We start from the raw sequence: 21,628 nt of genomic DNA on the forward strand, positions 1-21,628 counted from the left end.
TACAATAATGTTAATTTCTTTCTCTTTTTCAATTTATTTAATCGTATCTCGGGCGTACTCATATGAATCAGCCCGTGATTTCCTCGTTTGGGAAAGCAGCAAATTCACGATCATGTATAAATTGAGACGAGAATACGTTATACTAACGTTCGAGTAACATCAATAGGTTAAAATCTCCGATGTTAAAAGCTATGCTGCAAGAGTTCCACGTGTTCACAAATAAAACACTTAGAATATAACGCGGTACTTGAGTTACACGCCCGTTGCATCTATATATAGATTCGAAATCGATTTTGCTTTTGCTGAAGAAAAAAAATAAACAGATATCGTTAATCAAAAATTTTGTTTTCTCTCTCGATTCTTTGAATGCCAGTAAAAAAAATTAATTACGTCACTTGCAGTTAAAAAAAATATTTTATTTTTGTTTACATAAGGGAGAACAAAAAAAAGAAAAAAGTTTACGAATAAAAAAGTAAAATGAAAAAACACGTGCGCGCGCACAGAGAGAGAGAGAGAGAGAGAGAGAGAGAGAGAGAGAGAGAGAAGAGTAGCACAAAATGCGACTCACCGAAATTCTCTGAAGACAAATATTTTCGTCTATTGCATTCTATATACGTAGATGCATATTTCTAGCACAACCAAATTGTGAAAAGCTTAAAAAGATGTAACTCTCATAGTCAGGACTTCAGAATTCAAAGAAAACGAAACGCGGGAGTCATAACTAGGACGTGTTCGTGTTTATTCGAGTAAATAAATATAGGATAAAGTGAGAAATGTATAAAAAAATTCGCTCTGTAATTCTTCAATATATTCGGAAATAGTGTATATGTGTTACAGTACGGGTCCTATCTACTGTCTATCTGTGTGTGATGCGCGCATGTTATGTGTGTATATATCTCCTTTGAGATAGATCAAAGATCTTTGAAAAGTAAATGAGGCGATTATATGCATGGATATCTAACTAGTCTGCTAAAAAAGAAAGACGAAAAAGAAAATGAAAAAGAAAAAGAAACAAAAGATGAAGAAACTTTGAAGGTGGCTAAAAGACAAAAATCCATTCTAATGTATAAACAATCTTAACGGTCGTCTCTCGTGCAAATCATTCTGCAAGCATTCTGACAGAAAAAGTACTGATCTTTGTGCGATCTTAGAAAAACTTAAATCTCAAAGGAACGTTAAAGGATAAAACGATACAATTTTCTGAGAAAAAAGTCTCGTATTATCTATCGACGGTCCATCAATCCTTGGAGGGTAAGAAAAGGATGTCTGTCATTCTGGCAGACGACGTGCTGTCCGCGTGCTTTTCCCTTCTTTTGTTCAAAAGAATGTCCAAGGGAGGAAAAAAAAACAGAAGACTGGATCGTAAAACTTACCGCGTATCAGCTGACCCGTAGCACAACGAAAATGTTCTAATTCCCGAACGGTGGATGCATCCCTTACGAACGTTTCACTTCGGATTATTTCGGAACGAGGTAAAAACTTGGACGAACTACGGCCATACCGTATGGCAGCGCGACGAAGACTGCCTCTGTTAGCTGATTAATGAACTAAAGTGCGCGACGTGACGAAAGGTGGAGCTTGACGTTAAAAAAAGCGCGAATTTTGATTTGCTCTTGTCTAGAGATTGATGTTTTCATATTATCGATTAATGCGTTTTTTTATTTCTTTTTCAGAATTAATTAATAATATTGAATTCAGAAAGATGTTAAACGTTTTATTTAGAAAACAATAATACTTCATTTTTCTTATTGGTATAATTTAATATAATAATAAAATAAATTCGATTTTTTTTTTATATAGATCGTCTCATAAATGTTACTTTATTGTTTTTGCATACTTATTTTCTAATTCGTGCAATTTTGAATCGAGTTCCGCCATAGAATATGTCTGCAATTGTATATTATTTATATAAGTTACTTTTATATAAGATATTAAACAAAAGCGTGTACGTGTATGTGAAAAAAATATATACAAAATAAGATTGAGAAATATTTACCCTTTTTCTGATTGGTTTCACATTCTGTGTTAAATTATCCATATCCTCTGTTACCTATAATCATACAATGAGTATATAATATTTAATCATTACACATAGTTTATTCTACTTACCCAAAAATCTTTATACTCTGGAGATACTCCTTCTAAAAATAATATCCTATTTTCGATATTTTTAAGTCTTTCATAGATATCTCGAGAAACAGGCTTTATTATGCCTAACATTTTTTCTGCAGTAGATATTCGGTCGTCTAATACAGAAGAGTAGTTATTATTGCTCTGGTTTGTCGTATGATTAGTAGCTTTATGCAGACTTGATTGGTCAACTGTTTGAGGTCCCCATGCATTCAATACCCTATGTACTGAAGACATATATACATGAATTAACAATAGTTGTTCTCGAGAATCCCTTATACATATTAGTATTGTTTCATATTAATATATTTTACCTTTAACATGACTTTTAGAATCTTTTCTTCTAATCAAAATAGCATCCACTCTTGCACAAGAATTTTGTTTTTCATTACACTGCTCTCTGTAATATAAATGAACATTAAATTTAAAATGTTCAAAAATACATTGATATTTTAAGAAATTTTAATTAAATATTTTGTTATATTCCAACCTGTAACAACAGAATTCTTGTACGTTTACTAAATTCACTTGTTGACGTTTTCTTTGAATGAAAGATTCTATTCTATGTTTAAGTTCATCTGAGCTTGCTCTAATTTGTACAAGGTTTGGATCAAATAAAACAGGCTCTTCTACTGGCATTTCTACATCTTCCAAAGAACCTTTTTCATTTGAACATGAACTTTTAGACGAATCCTTCCATTTTTCTATTGTTTCATTACATACAACAGTATCTGTAGAAAAAAATTATAGTAAACATTAGTAATTCAATTTTTATAATTAATTTATTTTGTCACTATAATTACAAAAAATATACACTAACTTTCTAATAAAATATTTATTAAAAGAGAAACAATAATATTTAACAAAACATTGTAAATATTTATGAAAATTAATACTTCATGCCCCTTAACATTAGCTTATTATGCCAAATACAAAATATGAATATTAGGAAAATTATATTACTATCTACATTCCCATTTCATCATAACAACAAAAAGTTCCCATAAATTGTATTTTGGAAGCATATTTTATAATGAAATATTTTACACATGTTAAAATATATAAAAATTAAATAACATTAAAGAATTATTTACTATTAGACCAGATACATTCTTTATTTTCCTTCCATTTAGGCTCTTCAATATCATATATCTCTTTCTTCCATATAGGAACTGAGGCTTTCAATGTATTAATAGCATATTCTACAGCTCTAAGCGATTCTTGTCTATGAGGAGAAGAAACTGCTATAACCACACTAGCTTCAGTCACTGGTACTTCGCCAAGACGATGATATATAGCGATATGCTCTATATTCCATTGTGAACGTATTTTAGCACATATATTATTCATTTCTTTTAATGCCATAGGTTCATAAGCTTCATACTCTAGTTTTATAACCTGAAACATAAATTGATTACTTAATTTTAATTATAATATATATAATAACCTAAATATTTTAAAAAAATACCTTTTTATTTTCAAAATTATCACGCGTAGTTCCTATGAAAGTAGATATTGCACCACATTTAGGCGAAACTATTAAATTAACTATTTCTCCAACATTTAATACTTTCTGTTCTAACCTAACAAAATCTTTTCCAGTACCCATGTTAACCTAAAAGTAAAACAGAGTTTTTAAATTATATGTTAATAGCATGTTGTAAATAATAAGCAATGAAGAAACCTCCACTAAGTGGTGGAATGACAGCAATTTCGTTTTTCTCTGATAATTCTAAAATAGAATCTTGAGAAACAAATTCCTCGTTCACAGCTAGTATTAGTGTATCACGTATATTTTCAAAATGAAATGATGCTACTATTGTATCCAAAAGTTCTGTGTAAGATAATTTTTTTGAGACAATAATTTTACATTCCTTGAGTCCTGTCAATTCACGTGCTTTCGCGAAAAACAATATTTTTATTTCCACCTGTTCAGGATTTGCGTCCATTATAGTATAAGGCAGTTTCTTACAAACCTACTAGTTGTTTAAATTTTTCATCACATATACATACTCTTTAAATTTATCAATTGACGTTATGTAATTAATGTCTCCTCACGTAATCACGTGCCAGTACTTTGAGATTATCCTGCTTTTTTTACAAGCTGTAGAAGTTATGTCAAACTTCTTATTTAACTTTCGTTAGTTATCTAATGGGACATTTAAATAAATTATTATAAGATTTTTTGTTTAATGAATTTCACATACAACTGATTTATTCACTATTATTACACTATTATTATATTTCTCATAATACCATTTTAAAGGAAAAGAAACTATTAATAGAGGAACAATGAAAAAGTAAAAAAACTCTCGATAATAGTAGACATTTTGAAACGTCGCTTATTATTACGCATGCGCTAAATAAGACCATCTGTGGCTAAATTCATATCGTTATAAGAAGGGCGCAGAAAAATAGTAATACAATTTTTTATTTAATAATCACACACAAATATGAATTATGATAGAGAATATATTTTATAAAATATCTTACATATCTTCTTTCGTCTATTACACAATAATAATATGATTACTAATTTATACTTAAAGATGTAAATATAATTTCATGAATAAGACTTATTCGAAACGACTACATCATCGCTAAAAAAAAAGTTACGACAATAAGTTACTTTTCATCTTGTTTCATTTTCCTAGTAATAGTGTAACATTAAAATCAGTTAATATGTGTATAAATAAATAAATATATATATGTATATATAAATTGAATTTTTTACGGAAGAATAAGTAGAGCAGACTTGAACATAAATAATTATCAAAATCTCGGTAATCGATTAACACGTTATAAAGGTTAACTCTCAAAATAAAGTATAATAGACTATCAGATCTTCAGATCAGTTTATTTAAATAAATAAAGAAAAGAATATTATTCAATATGAATATTATTCAAATATTATAGATAAAAAATGTTTTTTTTTATTTCATGATATTGATTCAAATTTGCAGTATTTATTACACTAATAATATGAGATTATCGTATTTTATGTATACCAGCTATTTAAGGGTGTGACAGCTTAAGGATTCATTACGTGTAAACGAGTAATATCGGTATAAGAACGCGAGCATTCTTATACTCTATCTTCAATCTCTCTCTCTCTCTCTCTCTCTCTCTCTCTCTCTCTCTCTCTCTCTCTCTCTCTCTCTCTCTCTCTCTCTCTCTCTCTTTCTTTCTCTCTCTCTCTCATTTTCACGATCAACCTTTTTTCCTCATTACATTGCGATATAATTAAAATAAAAAAGACTTATACATATGAAAATAAAAAAATAAAAAGAACACAAAAAATATAGCGCATCGTTGATCTTTAAACACCCTATACTAAATTAAGGTCAGCTGAGAAAAATGAGAACGGTGAGGCAAGGAATCACAGTGTTCTAAATACACACACAAATACACACGTACACTCACACATATGTCCTAACAAAGAAGAAGAAGAAGAATGATAGAGTGAGAAAATGATATCGACATTCTACGTTAGTACACGTCCATGAAACGATAGGCTCATTTGTATTGACCAACAATCAAAGCATCAAGGTATAAAATATTTTAAAATCCCCGTTTGTTTACTTATAAAAATTCATTAGAAAAGTGATTTAAAGTCGAGCCAAGCTGTAATCGACAGGCCACACTGCTGCTGCACCGTATATAGGTCAAAATTGATTTGGGTATAACTTCCGCAGGAGCGTATTCAACGATATGTTCTTTTCATAACGTAAGAAGGTGGGATACGTACAATACGTTGCAGTGCATCTTCTTAAGATAAAAAATTTAGAGAGACAAATGTAGATATATATATATATATATATATATATATATATATATATATATATATATACATGTAGAGAGAGAGAAAGAGAGTGAGAGAGAGAGAAACCAACGCAATAAGAAAATCTCTATAGACGCAATCTCCTTTTGTCGGTACGAGAACGTCGAGATAATTTGTAACGAAGGACACACGGCACCGAGATTTTATGGATACTGCACTAACTCTGCTACAGTATGTCACAGCGTCCAACGGCCTTGGGATATGCATTCGAACATATTCGTCGTGCGTGCAACACAATACACGTGCACGTTCAAAGTTCTACCGCGCGTATATATATATATATATATATATATATATATATATATCGCTTTAGTATAAATTTAGTTTAAAAAGGAATATGAACGAGATTCTGAAACCTATGAGAATGATTTTTAATACGCCAAAGATACTTTAATCATACTTTTACCTTATTGCTAAACGAAAGAATGCATTAAAAGGATGATCAAAATCAGATATTCGTCATATATTAAACCGGTTCGTGGTAGTCACATCTCTCTTATTATACGCGTATATCTAAAGATGTTCGTTCCACGAATACTACTGGAATATGTGACGTAACGGAGGAAAAATTCCAAGATTATTAGCCAAACGTGCACGTGGATTCAAAAAGTCAAAAGATTTTCTTTCGTTTTTTTTTTCTTTCTTTCTTTCTTCCTCCCCTTTCCGTTTATTCCTCTATTTCGATTATATATATATATATATATATATATATATATATATATATATATATTACTTTTGAAAGATTAATTCTTTATTTTCTCTGTTCTCAACTTGTGCGTTCATCGTATTACGTAACTTCCGGTGAATAATAGAAAACATTATTTGTCGATAAGAAGAACGGTCGGGGAAAATCGAACTCCAAGATGCAACTTTTCCGACCCGTGAAAATAAAAAACGTACAAATATATAAATAAATTTACACTAATTCGAGAAGAACGAAGCAAAATAATGGTGCGAGTTTTTGGAGGCGAAAGAGCCGAAATATTAGCTGTGATGCGAAAAAAACTTTCGATGAACGGATTTAATCGCGCAGGTGAAGAGTCGTAGTGTCGGAGTCGGAGTCGGAATTGGAATCGGAGTCGAGGATCATGCGCATGCGCGCTTATGTATGCGCGTTGCGGCAACTTATAGTTGCGCACGTTGCACTTACGGTGCATCCGTACAGTAGGAACAATTTACCCACGATTGGTTCACGTACAAATATAAACATTTTGTCTTTATTTATCTTTCTTTTTATATTATCTTTCTCTTTTTCTTCTTTTCTTTTTTTAATTGTTTTTTTTTTGTTTTTTTCTTTTCTTTACGATCACACGACACGTTCTATATAAAACGTCGTTGAAACGATAAGATATCTTTTTTCTCTTCATTCAAATACAACATAATAACGCACACACGCACACGATAGATACGTATATGGAATTTTTCTTTTTCTTTTTATGAGACAAATACAATCGAGAAACGACGAAGAACGAAGTTTACTATTCTACCGCGAAGGATAAAACTATGTATACGAAAAGAATGTTCTCATCAAAATGTTTCTCTCGTATCAACATCGTGGCAACTCGGTCGAGCCGTCAAGATTTGCGACCCGTCGTCGACTCGATGAAGCTCTCTCTGTTGTAGTCGTCGATTCCAAGTCGATTCGTCGCAATCGTCGCGCTGCGCTTGAGACGAGCAACGGCATTGCGACACACACGATTGCGACCCAAAAATATGTATCTATGTAAATACATACGTAGTGTTATTCTTTCTTTCGCTTAGTTTTTCACGAAACTCGCGCTCCCTGGACTTTGTGTGATGTCCAAAGATATATATATATATATTGTTTTTATAGTTGACAAAGTAATGAAAATCTTTTTTTATGATAACGAACATGCGTCGTCTTTATTATCGGAATGTATCATAATTAACTTGGGCCTTTCGTTTTTTCAAACCGTATTAAAGCTTTTCGTCTCGTGACATTCGTTAAACTACTAAATAATAGATAAAACTTATAAGACTATAGTAATTTATTATACAATGATTTATATGCTTGGGTTATAAGGCCAACCCTCCGGTTCAACCACGATGGAAAAGGTCCGTTTAGCAGTGACTAAAGTCAATGATGTCCCTTCCCTACGCTAGGATCCCGTCGAATCGGAACGTGCACGTAATCAATGTTAGGAAATGACGCATTAGCCTGCATCGCCTTCCTCCAAGTGGCTAGTTTTCAAATATAAATGTTGTATCTTTTTTTATATATATTTTTTAATATACTAAAGACTAAACAACCATCGAACTCGGAAGATAAAAGAAATTGTTTATTTTATTCAATCAAACGATTTACTACATATTTACGTATAATTGTTTTAATATAATTTTTTTTTTTATCTAATACAACAACAATCATTATTCATTCGTTTGTAAAATAACACGATTTTCATAAAGGTTTAAACGATAGAACTATTCCTACATCTGTGTAAACATCTTTTCCAATACAAGTATTTCAAAATTTTGCAATGACGGGCATTTGTAATTTCGTATTGAAATTATAAAAAACGTTCTAGGAGGACAAATATTCTCGGATAAGTTATAATATATTTTGAACTTATCGTATACTACATTGTATACAATATTTCTAATAGCACTAAAAGAGAGATAACCAAAGTATAGTCTATAGTAATTTCCCGTTAATCGGTATTTACTAAAACATCGATAATAGTCATGACGTACTTTCCCACGTACAACGGAACTTCGGCACGATGTTACAAGAACGGTCGTTGCATGATTCGAAGGCGAACTTATAAACGTGTTAATAAGTGTTGCAGCGTTAAAAAACTATCGTGCCATAATCTCGCAAGATATCAACGAATGTCAGTGGCAATAAAAAGATACGTAGTTTAACGATTGCGTCTTAACAATGTCCGATATAAAGTCAATCGTGTCTATTTGTTTATCTATAAACGCATGCGATCGTCGATATAGGAAGCTATTTGATGTCGTTAAAATGACACTAATGACCTTGTAAGGCCAAAGCTATCGGAAATGCAAATGCAAATGCAGATACAGTCTTTTCCTCTTTCCCTCTCTCTCTCTCTCTCTCTCTCTCTCTCTCTCTCTCTCTCTCTCCCTCTTGTCTTCTTCCTTTCTCTATCCTTTATTTACGCATAGTATATATATGTTTAATATTTATCACGAGCCATTGTGCAATCAATTGAAACATCGACCACGATAGACAATACATTCCGAAATGTTTTTTAAAACATAAGCGATTTTGTTTTTTCTTTACTTTAATCGTTTGCCTTTAAACTATTGCCACGTAACGCATCATTAACTTACATGACTGCTCGTCCGAATTGATCCGCCGGAAGAACATTTATGCAACTATAGTTAACACATGAAATTTATTTAATATACAATATAGACAATTGCATGCAATCAACACCATTACTGTTTAATTTAACATATAAATGCACATTTTTTTGTATAACTAAGCTCTGCCTATGTTTATTAGGTTAATTATTACTTAACTGTTTTTTCCTTCTTTATTTATTTATTTATTTATACACTTTTACGAACAATGTTAGTACTCGAGAATAATGATTTTAAAATTGCTCCATCGAATAAAAATATATAAACATATATCGTTCTCGTTTTATATCGAATATTTTTTCCATTGTAATACGTGGCTCTAATCTTACGAGATCGAAAAAGTAGAGCAAAAATTAAAACACAATAGTGACTCACGTTGTTCCACCTTACGACGCAACGCGACCGAAATTCGTTTCGTTCGAATAAATACAAATTTCCCGCTAGTACGTATTTAAACTCAAGTAATTAAATGAGAAGGGAACGATGATGTCGAAAGAGAAGGGAAATTATCGCCTTCGAGATCGGTCAATTCGATCTAACTATTGCTCATGACATTCGATTATTCTAAATTTTATTAGGTCATCATTCGATGTTTCGTTCCTAAATCGACGACCTACTTTTAAGTTCTTACCAGTTATCTTATGTTTTTCGTGTCTTCGATGTGCTTAACCCATTTGTAATGTATACAAGATATCGTCTAACGATATTTTATCGTCGATTTGGCGCGACCTTTGCTTCGGGAAATCGAAAAAATATAGACGTTCAATGTACAAGAAGGATACGATACTGTCCGGAAACAGAGCGTCATACAGGTTAGGGTACCAAAGTAGGATATTACGGCCCTACACGAAGAAAGCCCGCGAGGTCTGCACGGTGGGAAAGAGAGAGGCGCCTCTGGTGCTTGGGTCGTACCGAATGGCGTGCGAGAGAAAGAAAGAGAGAGACAAAGATGCAGACTAGAGAGTAGAGGGGAATAGAAAGAGAAAGAGAGAGAGAGAGAAAGATGGTGCGCGCGCTTGAGAGAGGAACGCGAGAGCCGAAGCACGCACCATCGGATATCAAACCAGCTGGTTGGCAAGGGAGCCGCGCGCGAGCAGTTGCCAGTGAGACGCGGCAGCCCGCGAGCGTGTGTCATTTGTTCGTTCGTTCGTACGGTGCGTGCGTACGTCCGCGGTACGTCTCCCATCCGTCACCTTAAAAATCCATCAGTAAGCTCGTGCTCGTGCGTACATTCGTCCGTTCGTATATTCGTTCGTCCGATTCGATTCATTAGAAAAAATCGTGAGTGGTGGTAGCTCCTCTGGCTGACCGCTCGTCGCTCAACCCACGATACCTGGCCCCCCTCGTCGACAGACGTCTCTCTCTTTCTCTCTTTCTCTCTCTATCTCTCGTACATATATACTGTATTTCTTTCTCTCTCTCTCTCTTTCCTTTCTACTACTCTTCGCGATTGGAAGAGTGCACCGTTCCCGTCGCTCTATCGCTCTTGCTTCTCTCTCTCTCTCTCTCTCCCTCTCTCTCTTTCTCTCTCTCTCTCTCTCTCTTTCTTTCTCCTTCCCTCCATCTTTTCCTATTTGCTGTGCGTGTGTGTGTGTCTAGTGTAGTAACCTGGTGTGTGCGCTGCGCTGAACGACCGAACCAAGATGGCCGCCGATTCAGGAATGGAGACGTGTCCCTCCCCAGAGATCGCAGACTCCAGAAAGCGACCGCTCGACTGCGACGCGGAGGATGGCGCGACGAAAAGGTCCCACTATGGATCAGGTAATCTCATAGAACGTCCTCTGCGACGATTCTTTCATACGAAGACTTTTTCTCATGCGCATTGTAACTCGGTGGTCGCACGCACGATTCTCTTTCTCCTTCCCCACTCCTCCCCCTCCTCTCTCTCTTTCTATTCGTTCGACCGTCCATCCATCCAACCAACCAACCACCCACCCACCCATCCACCCATCCATCCATCCATCCATCCATCCATCCATCCATCCATCCATCCTTCCATCCATCCATCTATTTAAACATCAATGCATTTCCTTCTTCCTTGTCGATTAATTCGTCATATTCGTCTTTTTCGCTTTATTTCTTGTTTTCACGCGCGTCTTTGACAATCTCGTTGGTGATTACTGCTGTTGACACAGCGATCGCTTCGCGCGCTCGTTCTCTCTCTCTCTCTCTCTCTCTCTCTCTCTCTCTCTTTCTTTCTCTCTCTGGTTGTTCGCTCTTTAGTACGCTCGACCGACGGTCGCAAAAATCTCGATGTCCATCATGCCGCTCAACGACCGATCGACCATTCCCTTTCGTTTTTCACTTTAAACGATTGGCGAATGTCTCCATAGATCGAGGCGAGAACGCGGTACGTCGCACAGCGATTTGCGCATCCTTTCATGCCACGTCTCCTTCTCGTCCTCTACATTCTCTCCCTCTCTCTCTCTCTCTCTCTCTCTCTCTCTCTCTCTCTCTCTCTCTCTCTTTCTCGCGCGCGCATTTTATCTATCCGGTTTGTTTCGTTGTGGAGTCGCGCTGCGTCGAACGAACGGCAACCGACGACGACGAGGTCGACGTCGACACCAAGCAACGTCAACGTCAACGTCGTGCGCCGCGCGACGACGCGTCGCGTGTGTTTTCGACTTTTCTCTCTCTCTCTTTTTTTTCTCGTTCGCGTGAGAATAAGAAAAGAGAAGGAGAGTGGCGTTTTTCGTCGGCGCGAGCGGATGGCCGAGTTGCGATCGCGATACGCTCGTCGTTGACTTTAATGGAGGATCGTGACAAGACGGTCGACAGTTTCGTGACTCTGCAACTTCGTCATCAATCTCGCGGCAGTTAGTACCTTTGCTCGCGCTAGAGTCGCCGTTGATTCCTCATTCTTTTTATTTATTACCTTCTCCTCGTCTTTTCTTTCTTATTTCTTTCACATCGGTGTACAACAAGGACGACAACAAGGACGACGAAGACTACGATACCGTCGGCGGACGCGAGTCGCGTATCATATTTTATGTCATCCATCACGTATACATCGTGTCATCTTTTCGTCTATTCCTCTCGTTCATTACCTCTGCCATCGGATTCCCATAATACAGTAACGTTCTTCTCGCAAAAGCTCGTTCTTCCAAGGAACCCAATATCGTGTCTACCTCTATTATTTCTTCTTCTTCTTTTCCTGCTCTTTTACTTTACTCTCGCTTCTGGCATCGTGTCTGCCATCGCCTCTCCGCCTACGTCGTCGTTGCTGCCTGCTACCGCTGCCGCCGTCGTCGCCGCCACCTCCACACCGTCGTCATCGTCGCCACCACCGCCATTACCACTACCACCACAGACACGGCCACCACTGCCGTGTTAGACGCAAAGTGGCAGAGTTACTAGGATGTGGCGTATCGGTGAGTTGTCAGGTACCACGCACCGTTTCGCCGCCGAGGTTGCGGGTCAAGGTCGATGCGAGGCGAGCGAACGAGCGAGCGCACGGGGCTTCCATCTGTCAAACAGCTGTTTGCCTTCAGCGCATCAAAACTTCGTGCCAATCCCACTGTGTTTCCGAATCACGTCTTTCCTTTGAACCTTTGCTTCCTTATTTTTACCTTTATGTCGTTCCGTGCATATTTTCGTCTTTCTTATCAACGCCATCCCTTTCGTCTCTCGATCGCGATAAGTACGGTACGTTTGCGACTTCGTATCGAGTTTGTGATTCTCCTACGTTGTATTATCTTTACGTCGAGATTATTCGCGCCAATTATCTTTCGTATTTCACAGTAATGTTTTTTTTTTTCTTCGGGTTTTATTAAGCGATTTAAAAATTTTATCCAAAATTACCATTTATTATAATATGCTTTATTCTATGTATATTATTCGGAGATCTTTGAAAATAGAACATTGGAATATAGTTTTATATTAAAGATCGCTGATCAGTCTAAGGACTGCTTTTATAAAATTTTTTTTTATTAGCTTTCATAATATTTTGATTTTAATACATGTATTAATAAATAGGCCTTATATAGGTTTTTAATTAAATACATTGACGCATTGTTGTGCAGAAGTTGTTATGGAATATTTGTAGGAGGAGATGGAACGTATCATCTCAAAGTATTGGTCCCTGGTGTGGCCGCTGGTGCAATCATTGGGAAAGGTGGAGAAACTATTGCACAACTCCAAAAAGATACAGGAGCAAGAGTCAAAATGTCTAAATCGCATGATTTTTATCCAGGTACTTGATCTATGCTTGTATTTGTAATGATATATACTATTAATATTATAATTTTCTAATTTATTTATAACTTATGATTTAATTATTCTATTATAGGCACTACAGAGAGAGTATGTTTAATAACTGGTAGTATCGAAGCTATAATGTCTGTCATGGATTTCATAATGGAAAAAATTCGAGAGAAGCCAGATCTTACGTCAAAAACAACAGTGGATTTTGAATCTGGTAAAGCAATGGCAGAAAGAGATAAACAGGTATGATATTATAATGATACTTAATCCTGTTAAATGTAATGATTTTATATGATATAAGGAGTTGTTAAATGATTAATAATATTTTAGGTAAAAATCTTAGTGCCTAACAGCACTGCGGGTATGATTATAGGAAAAGGTGGAAATTATATTAAACAAATTAAAGAAGAATCTGGCTCTTATGTTCAAATTAGTCAAAAAGCTAAAGATTTATCTCTTCAAGAACGATGTATCACAGTAATAGGTGAAAAGGAAAATAATCGAAATGCATTATTGATGATCCTAGCAAAGGTAGCAGATGATCCACAAAGTGGAACATGTTTAAACGTTAGTTATGCTGATGTAAGTGGCCCTGTTGCCAATTACAATCCTACAGGCAGTCCTTATGCTCAAGCTCCAACAAGTACACCTACATATACTTCTACGGCTGGTCTTAATACAGGTAAAATATAATTTGATTATAAGTATATTTTTTTCACTTTTATGTTCATTTCATCATATTTACAATTCAAATTTTGTAAATTTGATATTTAAGAAAAATTTATATTAAACTTTAGTATATAGTTGTTAAGTCAGTAATACAAACACATTGTGTATTCTATGATTTGGTTTTTTACAGTAAGTCTCTTGAATGGCGCTGGGCTGAGCCTTAACTTGAATTTAGGTGCTGCTATCACTGCTGGTACAGCTCCAGTAACAACACAACTTTTAGAACATATAAAGCTGAACTTACGTACAACAGGTTTCTCAGAACCTGCTGCTACCGAAATTTTAACCGCCATTGCTACTCTCGCAAAATACAATATCCTTGGGATGGGTATTGGGATGCCATCAAGTATGAGTTATTTGGGAAATCCAATGGATAGCACCACAACAGCCAATGGTTCTAATAATAATGGTGGAGTCTTCGGGCCAATTGGAACAGTTCCTGCGCTGGGATCTACTTCACCTACTCCACGCAATACACTCGATAGATACGAGCCTTTCGATCCATTTAGACAGAACAACACTGCTGCCAGTGCTATTCATCTGAACAACAATTCATTTGGTCTGGGCACTAACCAGTTATCACTTGTAAGTAAGAGTCCTACACAGGTAGACGCCAACAACAAGGAGACCAAGAAAGTAGACATAGAAATTGCAGAGGTTATAGTGGGAGCTATTCTGGGACCCGGTGGTCGTGCCCTCATTGAGATTCAGCACCTAAGTGGCGCCAACATACAAATCTCTAAGAAAGGCATGTTTGCCCCTGGTACCAGGAACCGCATAGTGACTATCACGGGTTATCCCAATGCGATCGGCACTGCTCAATACTTGATCGAGCAGAGGATTAGTGAAGAGGAAGCAAAACGAGCACGTCAAAATGCCATCGCCAGTATGATTCACTGATTTCAAGTACAGCATTCTTGATCATCTCCATTATCGGGCTCCGTTGTTCGCCTCTTCACACTTTGAGATGCTACGGCAGCTCCTTTCTCCTTTCTTTAACACTTGTCCACTACCACCACCTACCACCCGTTGTCATCTATCGCTGCATCACTATAGCGCTTGCATTCTCTCATCACTGTTCATGCATCCATCATGGCTCGTCAACATTGATCTATCTTTTAAGGTTATTATGATATAAATATTATATGTTATATGATAACTACTACAATTGTTCTGTGATACACCACATTACGGGGCTTTATCACATATAATACACACGTACTACATCAGAGTCACATAATATATCTAGTTATACGATATAATATATTGACAGGTGATCCGACAAAACTGCTATGAACTAGATGTGGTATGCTTGGCCACAAACCTTTAAGATATGTGGCTAGATGCTACGGAGAATCATCTTTCTTCTTTCTGTTTTTAATAATACATTGACTGAATATTACTTGAAATTTATGTCATACAGAACTCATTTGAAAGTCTTTAAATGAGACGTGAGTATTTCACTCAGTTTCATAAAAAAAATTCATTTTTGTTTTATCATATCTAAATTATTATGTTAAATTGTTCCTTAAATAGCAAATGTCTAGGCTAAACAAGATCTTACTCACTTAACATGTTACTTAAAGAAGCATGTTAAGTATAGAGTAATACCTTGCCAAAACCAAAGATTTTCCATATACAAGTTAAAGATGACTTGGCTTGAAGTTGAATATGCATACAGAATAAGAGCTATTCTAAATATGAACATATATTTATATATCAAAGCTGGCTGGACCAGTTAAGTACACAAAGAATAATCATTCACCATTGCCAAGTATCATTTTTAACTCTAAATCGTTGGATCCATGCATTAATAGAATTTTATCTATTTTGTGTAATATTTAGATAAGTATACTCAAAAGTAGCATAATTTTTGACTTTATTCTTCATCATATACTCACTTAACGGTAAAAGCCTATATGTCATATCCATTAAAATGATTACTTTTCTTATAATAATAACAAATATTTCCATAGCTTAACTGCACAGAGTTGGTTCCTTGGTTTTTAGAAATATAATTAATATATTAAACACTCGTCTAATTATTTTTAATTTTGAGATATATTAATTAAATGGAAATAAATTTAATATATTGCTAGAAAATTTTCATGTTATTTCACAATGTAGTAATAAATAGAACTAACATGATAATACATAAAACATACATACATACATATATACATATATACATACATACATACATACATACATACATACATTATATCACTTTGTACATTGTCTACATTGTAAAAATAATTTTTGTGCATATTTGTGTGCAAGTTACTGTTATTGCTGAACACTGCTTTCATCCACTATACAATTTTTTATATAAAACATTTGCTATTTGATTGGAATTATGTCATATACTTCACAATTCATTATATTACAAAAAATTATATGTTTCTTACATATGAGAGTGAAATATCATCACGTCATACATTCCTGAGATTTGTATGACAGTTTATGTAGAATCTTGTCAAGTTTATTCATATTAATCTGAGCAAAACTCAAAGCAGACCCATATAATTACTGTTTTTAAACAGAGTGGGGTCACTGTGTAATGTAAAACTATTTGGAACTCTTGTTTCAATATGATGGTGTTCGATCGAATGCAGTCTGTGTTTACTCTTTTATAAAAGAGGGCTAATACTGACGTTTCAAATCACTTTATCTTTGCGGGTAGGTAATAGGATGGGGTGATATAAGATAGGTGGTAATTAATAATGGGTATAGCAAAACTAGTGACTAAAATTATTAGCTGTAGCGTCTAATGAAATGTATAAGTGTACATGAGTACAATTCATAGCTGGAGGCGCTGGCTCACCGCTCTTAAAAATAATGACTTGTACATTTATAAATATCGCATAACATGAGTAATAACAGTAAAAATGATAAAATAATAATATATTACAGAGAGAGAGAAATATATCTATATATAAATATATATATATATATATATATATAAAGATGCGTATATATATACACGAAGAGATTGACATAGACTTACAAAAAGAGAATTCATATTATTTGAGATATAAATGAGACGCGTATTCACGCATATTACGCATACACAACACGATAAACACGTACACATACACATTATAGGTAGTGGAATGATATTATAATATTGTTGATAAAATATTTGCGTCCGCAAATGAAAGAACAGGTTTATGTTTAACCATAAATTCTATGTGTCGATTAACATTACTGTGTTGTCCAAACGCATTGAAGTCACACAGGCACCATAAAATGCAAAAAATATTAGTTTGCTGTAGATAGAATTGTTATAAAATTCTAATAGAATACATAAATGTAATTTATAGCATTAATTTAATTTGTGAATTAGTCTATTTTAATAGCTCTGATGCTATTTATATTATTGGCAGCATAATATTTCTCTATATTAATTATATCATAGTAATGTTTTACTAATTATCATCACGTCATTATATTATATCTATCATTGATTATTGTTAATCTTATATTACTATTCTTCCTTTCGCGTTTTCAAAATCTCTATGCAAACTTTCTTTCTTTTGACTGCCGGTATTTACATATATTATAGAATTTATAAAAAAAAATATTAATAATCACAAAAAAAGGAATATCATTTCCTGATAGTTAATCATTTTGTCACTTAAAAAAATATTTTATTGGACACAAAAAGTTTACAAATCATTTCAACTTTTTTCTACTCGTTATATTCCAAATCATAATTGTCATAATCACATTACAAACATAAGTAGTGAAACAAACATATTTTTATGTATTAGCTTTTCAGAAAGTTTAAATTACTCATTAAAACAATATATCTCTCTATGTAAAACAACTTGTGGGTAGCATAAATTATGTGTTGTAGATTTTTTCAAGTTAACACATTCCTTAGTAGGACAGAATATGTTTAAGACTAGCTGTGATGGAGTTGATAAAGGGATATTTTTACCAGCAGCCAGTACATGAAAAATGCCACAATATATTAAGCGTTTTAAAACTGTAGAATTTATTTGCGCAGGAAAAATAACTTGGATTACAAAAGTTCACCGGCAAGGAGAAGTCAAGAATGGAGCTTCTTTCTACATATGTGACAATATTTGCATGTGTACGTAAATCAAATGAATGTATAGTAAGTACTCCTTTAATGCTACATTTATTAAGGTGTGCGTGTTATATAATGCCGAAGTGTAAAATTCTGTACAGAAATCAGAGTTGCATATAGTGAAGAATTGTCCAATTGCATAGAAAAGTGGATGTGACTAGAGTCTTTTCTAAGTACCTCAATTTGTGCCACTGGCATATAGTACAAGTAACTGCTTTCTATTATCGGTATATATTTTGTTAAATTATTCTGATAATACTAACATTTAGATGTTAGTTATGTTTAGATAACACTTATAAAGGTACCATTAGATACTATCTAATTGGCTCTACATTGTACAGTTATTTTTTGAAATAAAGGCAATAACAATGTACATGAAGTGGCAAAACAGTATTGGTTCGCCAACCAGTTACCTACGAGTTGTTTAAAGGAGAATTCAGTGTTGTATCCACGAGCCGGCAGTCATTGTTGATCTTAGATGAGTCTTACTTCATGTAACACTTTGTTTTTGTACAGTTTGAGATATTTCATCCACTAACTCAATAAGTAACTATGCGACATGATCTCTGTGTGTGTCGTAATATTTAGTTATACAGAATTATTAGATATAGGTGTGTAGGTAGTCTCTTAAATCTCTTATGAAATTATCGTTACAGTTTCAACATTTTAATTAATAAGGATGAAATATTTGAAGTATCTACCGAGTGAGTAAATAATTATGCTCTCGCACGTGGAGATGTAGTGTAGTAATCAGGGAACTGTAGGAATTGCATTGACTCGCCTCAATTCTAATATGACTATTGTTACAGTAACTATAATTGAATTTGACACATGTTATCACACGAGATGACATGCGTGTCACATTACTTGGCTGTGTGTGCTAGGCTACATCCTGAATCATGCTCCATCATCCATCACTCCACTCTCGCATAGATTACATTAATCTTTATAAGAAAAAATAACAATATCTTATTGTTACATAGTAAGTATCTGAAAAATCAACAAATATTTGATACCAGGAAAATTTCTACATTACATTTGTGTTCCATCCAATCACTTTAGTGCCATATTGATACCACCATCAGCCACACTTGTTGACACTTTGACAGTAGAACGTGTTGTTAAAGATGTGTATATTCTGCAAAGTGCAGATTGTTTTGAATAAAGTCGGACTATACTTATTTCTCATTATATATAAAATCTTGTTATAAAGTATTATAAAATACCTTTATCGATCGTTTAGTTTGCATTATACAAAATATTAGTTTTCAATTAATAATACCATCGTGGAAAAACGAGTTAAATATTATAACAGCAGTATCAACACTTCCGATGAAGATTCGATTTCGGTTTCAATATTGTTGCATTTTATTAAAGATTTTATAAAGTAGAACAATATTAATTTTGATGGAAGTATATACATATATCTGGTAAAAATTAACAATAAAAAACGTAACGTTTTCTCAAATTATAACAAAAATTATTCACCTATTATCTATAATTTTCGAAATTTATAAAATCGTAATAATTTAACTCATAAAAAAATTATGTTATTGAATTTTTTCCATTTTTTTCATTCAACAATATGTTTATGAGTTTGTTTTTAAATAATACAATAATATTCATTCATAGTGTGTGTATATGTTAAAATGACACGTTCAATGAAATTTATGAACTAAAACAACAGTTTATGAAAAAAAAAATATGAATGGAGATCATGACAAAGGCCTACAATCGTTTCTTCTATGTGAAAATTTACATCATTAATTGGCTATTTGCAATTATTAACATTGTTTTATCTAAAGAAATGTTGCATTTAGTCATCTAATAATATTGTTTCTCTAAAAATTACTTTACTGCCATTTCTTGCAAATATTAACTATGATTAAATTTTTAAATAATAAGGCGAATTCACAATAGCCATGAAAATTAATATAAATTCTAATACTATATTAAGATTTATTATATTAAGAATTATAATAGAAAAAGTCACAAAAATCATTTATTGAATTGCATTGATTGACAATAGAGTAAAAGGAGTGTAACAATAATTGGAGTGTGTTAAATATAATGCGAAAAAAATTATTAAATTATATTAAGCATAAATTGCACAGAATGACTTTGATAAATGCTCTATTACAAATAGAGTTGTTATAGTGTTGTGCATTGCTGTTTTGTATATAATTAATACTGATAAACAATATATTACTGTATAATATAGAAATACTGACCAAACTTTAAAATATTAGACGAATTATTTTTTTTTCTCATTAAATATTTATATTGTAAGCATTGTATGAAGCATTGTACGAGCAATGGTGTAGTAGGAATAGAATATATTATTTATTATTCTTTATTAAAAATATTCTCTAAAATATTCTCTATAAATTTTTCAATTTATGACTATAAATAATATATAATACAATTTATATAATTTTTTGTGGAAAAAAATGCATTTCATAAATAAAGTTATGTTTAAAAAATTTTATTAAAATTGAATATATGATTTATATTTTTGGTCAGTATATACAAAATAGCAGTGCACACAAGATGTGGAATATTTTTCATATCATAAATTTTGTTGTCATTATTCAGTATCATTATTATAACATTGCAAAATTTCATAAAGAAACATAATGAAACACAATATCTGGACAACAGGAGCATTCATTATAAAAATTTAGAAGGATTGTACAAAATTGTATGTAATGTTATTTTATTGGAAGTGAGAATTAGATTTAGACTATTAATATGGTATATTATTTTGGGTAAGCATATGTAAAAACTTGAAGAAGATCGTTATTGTTGAGGTAGAAGTAGCACATAGCAGCTCGGGGATAAAAAAAGATATTAAGTACCTTGTTGAATATAAGTAGTTATATTGCTAAGTCACAAGTGCACAGATGCGCATATGTGCACAGTTACATTCATAAATTGATCATACATACAAAAAACATTTACACTTAAAACAGTGTCAAAATCACATGCCTACATGCAAGTAGAAGATTCCACACATAACGCAGTGCGACATTGTGCTTTACCTTTATATGTTCACACCTTAATTATTGTCCCAATTAGAAATAGAAATTATCTTCCACGATATCTGAAATAAGAGCAGCTGGCTGCAGAGGTACCATAAATATTCATTCATTACTGATGAGATACGATCATCAAGTATTGTATCTTACATTCCTTTGGCTATAAAGTAATTTAAGGACACAATCTTGCGTATCATATGTTTTCCACATTATAAATTATACTGCACATTTAGGCAAACA

General features: G+C 33.5%; 4 protein-coding genes across 11 annotated transcripts in view; 1 reads left to right on the plus strand and 3 right to left on the minus strand.

The window, feature by feature from the left end:
* The window catches only part of LOC124950738 (tubulin polyglutamylase TTLL5), a 40,889-nt gene extending 38,696 nt beyond the window's left edge, over nucleotides 1-2,193 (minus strand). Inside the window, exons 1-2 of one of the 3 annotated variants that reach the window (XM_047497921.1) lie at nucleotides 2,110-2,193; nucleotides 1,997-2,050 (exon numbers count right to left, since the gene is read on the minus strand). The gene's annotated coding sequence lies outside the window, so the exon portion shown is untranslated. Of the gene's footprint in view, nucleotides 1-1,373; nucleotides 1,692-1,996; nucleotides 2,051-2,109 lie in introns of those variants that run through there. The other 2 variants (XM_047497920.1, XM_047497923.1) reach the window with 2 other exon arrangements.
* Nucleotides 2,047-2,769, minus strand: LOC124950636 (MAP3K12-binding inhibitory protein 1-like). The gene is made up of 4 exons (XM_047497604.1): nucleotides 2,621-2,769; nucleotides 2,445-2,530; nucleotides 2,126-2,357; nucleotides 2,047-2,050 (listed from the first exon to the last, which is right to left on the minus strand). The coding sequence occupies exons 1-4, from the start codon at nucleotides 2,767-2,769 to the stop codon at nucleotides 2,047-2,049; spliced, it is 471 nt and encodes a 156-aa protein (XP_047353560.1).
* On the minus strand, nucleotides 2,677-4,129 carry LOC124950741 (molybdopterin synthase catalytic subunit-like). Of its 2 annotated transcripts, XM_047497935.1 has the most exons (4): nucleotides 4,059-4,129; nucleotides 3,599-3,745; nucleotides 3,244-3,528; nucleotides 2,677-2,861 (listed from the first exon to the last, which is right to left on the minus strand). In XM_047497935.1, exons 1-4 carry the CDS (start codon nucleotides 4,077-4,079, stop codon nucleotides 2,835-2,837), a joined length of 480 nt encoding a protein of 159 aa, XP_047353891.1. In that variant the 5' UTR covers nucleotides 4,080-4,129; the 3' UTR covers nucleotides 2,677-2,834. The 2 variants fall into 2 exon arrangements, with proteins under 2 accessions (XP_047353891.1, XP_047353890.1); XM_047497934.1 differs by lacking the exon at nucleotides 2,677-2,861 and having other exon boundaries at nucleotides 2,918-3,528; nucleotides 4,059-4,125.
* Nucleotides 4,130-10,814: 6,685 nt separating this feature from the next.
* On the plus strand, nucleotides 10,815-19,421 carry LOC124950740 (RNA-binding protein Pasilla). 5 transcript variants are annotated; one of them, XM_047497933.1, is made up of 6 exons: nucleotides 10,815-11,083; nucleotides 13,368-13,514; nucleotides 13,611-13,768; nucleotides 13,856-14,207; nucleotides 14,385-14,839; nucleotides 18,267-19,421. In XM_047497933.1, the coding sequence occupies exons 1-6, from the start codon at nucleotides 10,966-10,968 to the stop codon at nucleotides 18,273-18,275; spliced, it is 1,239 nt and encodes a 412-aa protein (XP_047353889.1). In that variant the 5' UTR covers nucleotides 10,815-10,965; the 3' UTR covers nucleotides 18,276-19,421. The 5 variants fall into 5 exon arrangements, with proteins under 5 accessions (XP_047353889.1, XP_047353888.1, XP_047353885.1 ...); XM_047497932.1 differs by lacking the exon at nucleotides 18,267-19,421 and adding an exon at nucleotides 14,910-15,141; XM_047497930.1 differs by adding an exon at nucleotides 12,633-12,693 and having other exon boundaries at nucleotides 10,946-11,083; nucleotides 14,385-19,421.
* The last annotated feature ends 2,207 nt before the right edge of the window (nucleotides 19,422-21,628 follow it).

Source organism: Vespa velutina, chromosome 7, assembly GCF_912470025.1.
Source record: "Vespa velutina chromosome 7, iVesVel2.1, whole genome shotgun sequence".
Taxonomy (NCBI): Eukaryota; Metazoa; Arthropoda; class Insecta; order Hymenoptera; family Vespidae; genus Vespa; species Vespa velutina.

What these genes read in the sequence shown, in the direction of transcription:
- LOC124950636 (XM_047497604.1), bottom strand. Translation starts at nt 2,769, where the DNA reads ATGCCAGTAGAAGAGCCTGTTTTATTTGATCCAAACCTTGTACAAATT. An exon ending in CAAGAATTCTGTTGTTACAG is followed by an intron (nt 2,531 to 2,620) that starts GTTGGAATATAA and finishes TTTATATTACAG; the next exon opens with AGAGCAGTGTAATGAAAAAC. An exon ending in TTCTAAAAGTCATGTTAAAG is followed by an intron (nt 2,358 to 2,444) that starts GTAAAATATATT and finishes ATATGTCTTCAG; the next exon opens with TACATAGGGTATTGAATGCA.
- LOC124950741 (XM_047497935.1), bottom strand. Translation starts at nt 4,079, where the DNA reads ATGGACGCAAATCCTGAACAG. An exon ending in TGGACGCAAATCCTGAACAG is followed by an intron (nt 3,746 to 4,058) that starts GTGGAAATAAAA and finishes TTTTACTTTTAG; the next exon opens with GTTAACATGGGTACTGGAAA. An exon ending in ATAATTTTGAAAATAAAAAG is followed by an intron (nt 3,529 to 3,598) that starts GTATTTTTTTAA and finishes TTTATGTTTCAG; the next exon opens with GTTATAAAACTAGAGTATGA.
- LOC124950740 (XM_047497929.1), top strand. Translation starts at nt 10,966, where the DNA reads ATGGCCGCCGATTCAGGAATGGAGACGTGTCCCTCCCCAGAGATCGCA. An exon ending in ATCGCATGATTTTTATCCAG is followed by an intron (nt 13,515 to 13,610) that starts GTACTTGATCTA and finishes ATTCTATTATAG; the next exon opens with GCACTACAGAGAGAGTATGT. An exon ending in TACGGCTGGTCTTAATACAG is followed by an intron (nt 14,208 to 14,384) that starts GTAAAATATAAT and finishes GGTTTTTTACAG; the next exon opens with TAAGTCTCTTGAATGGCGCT.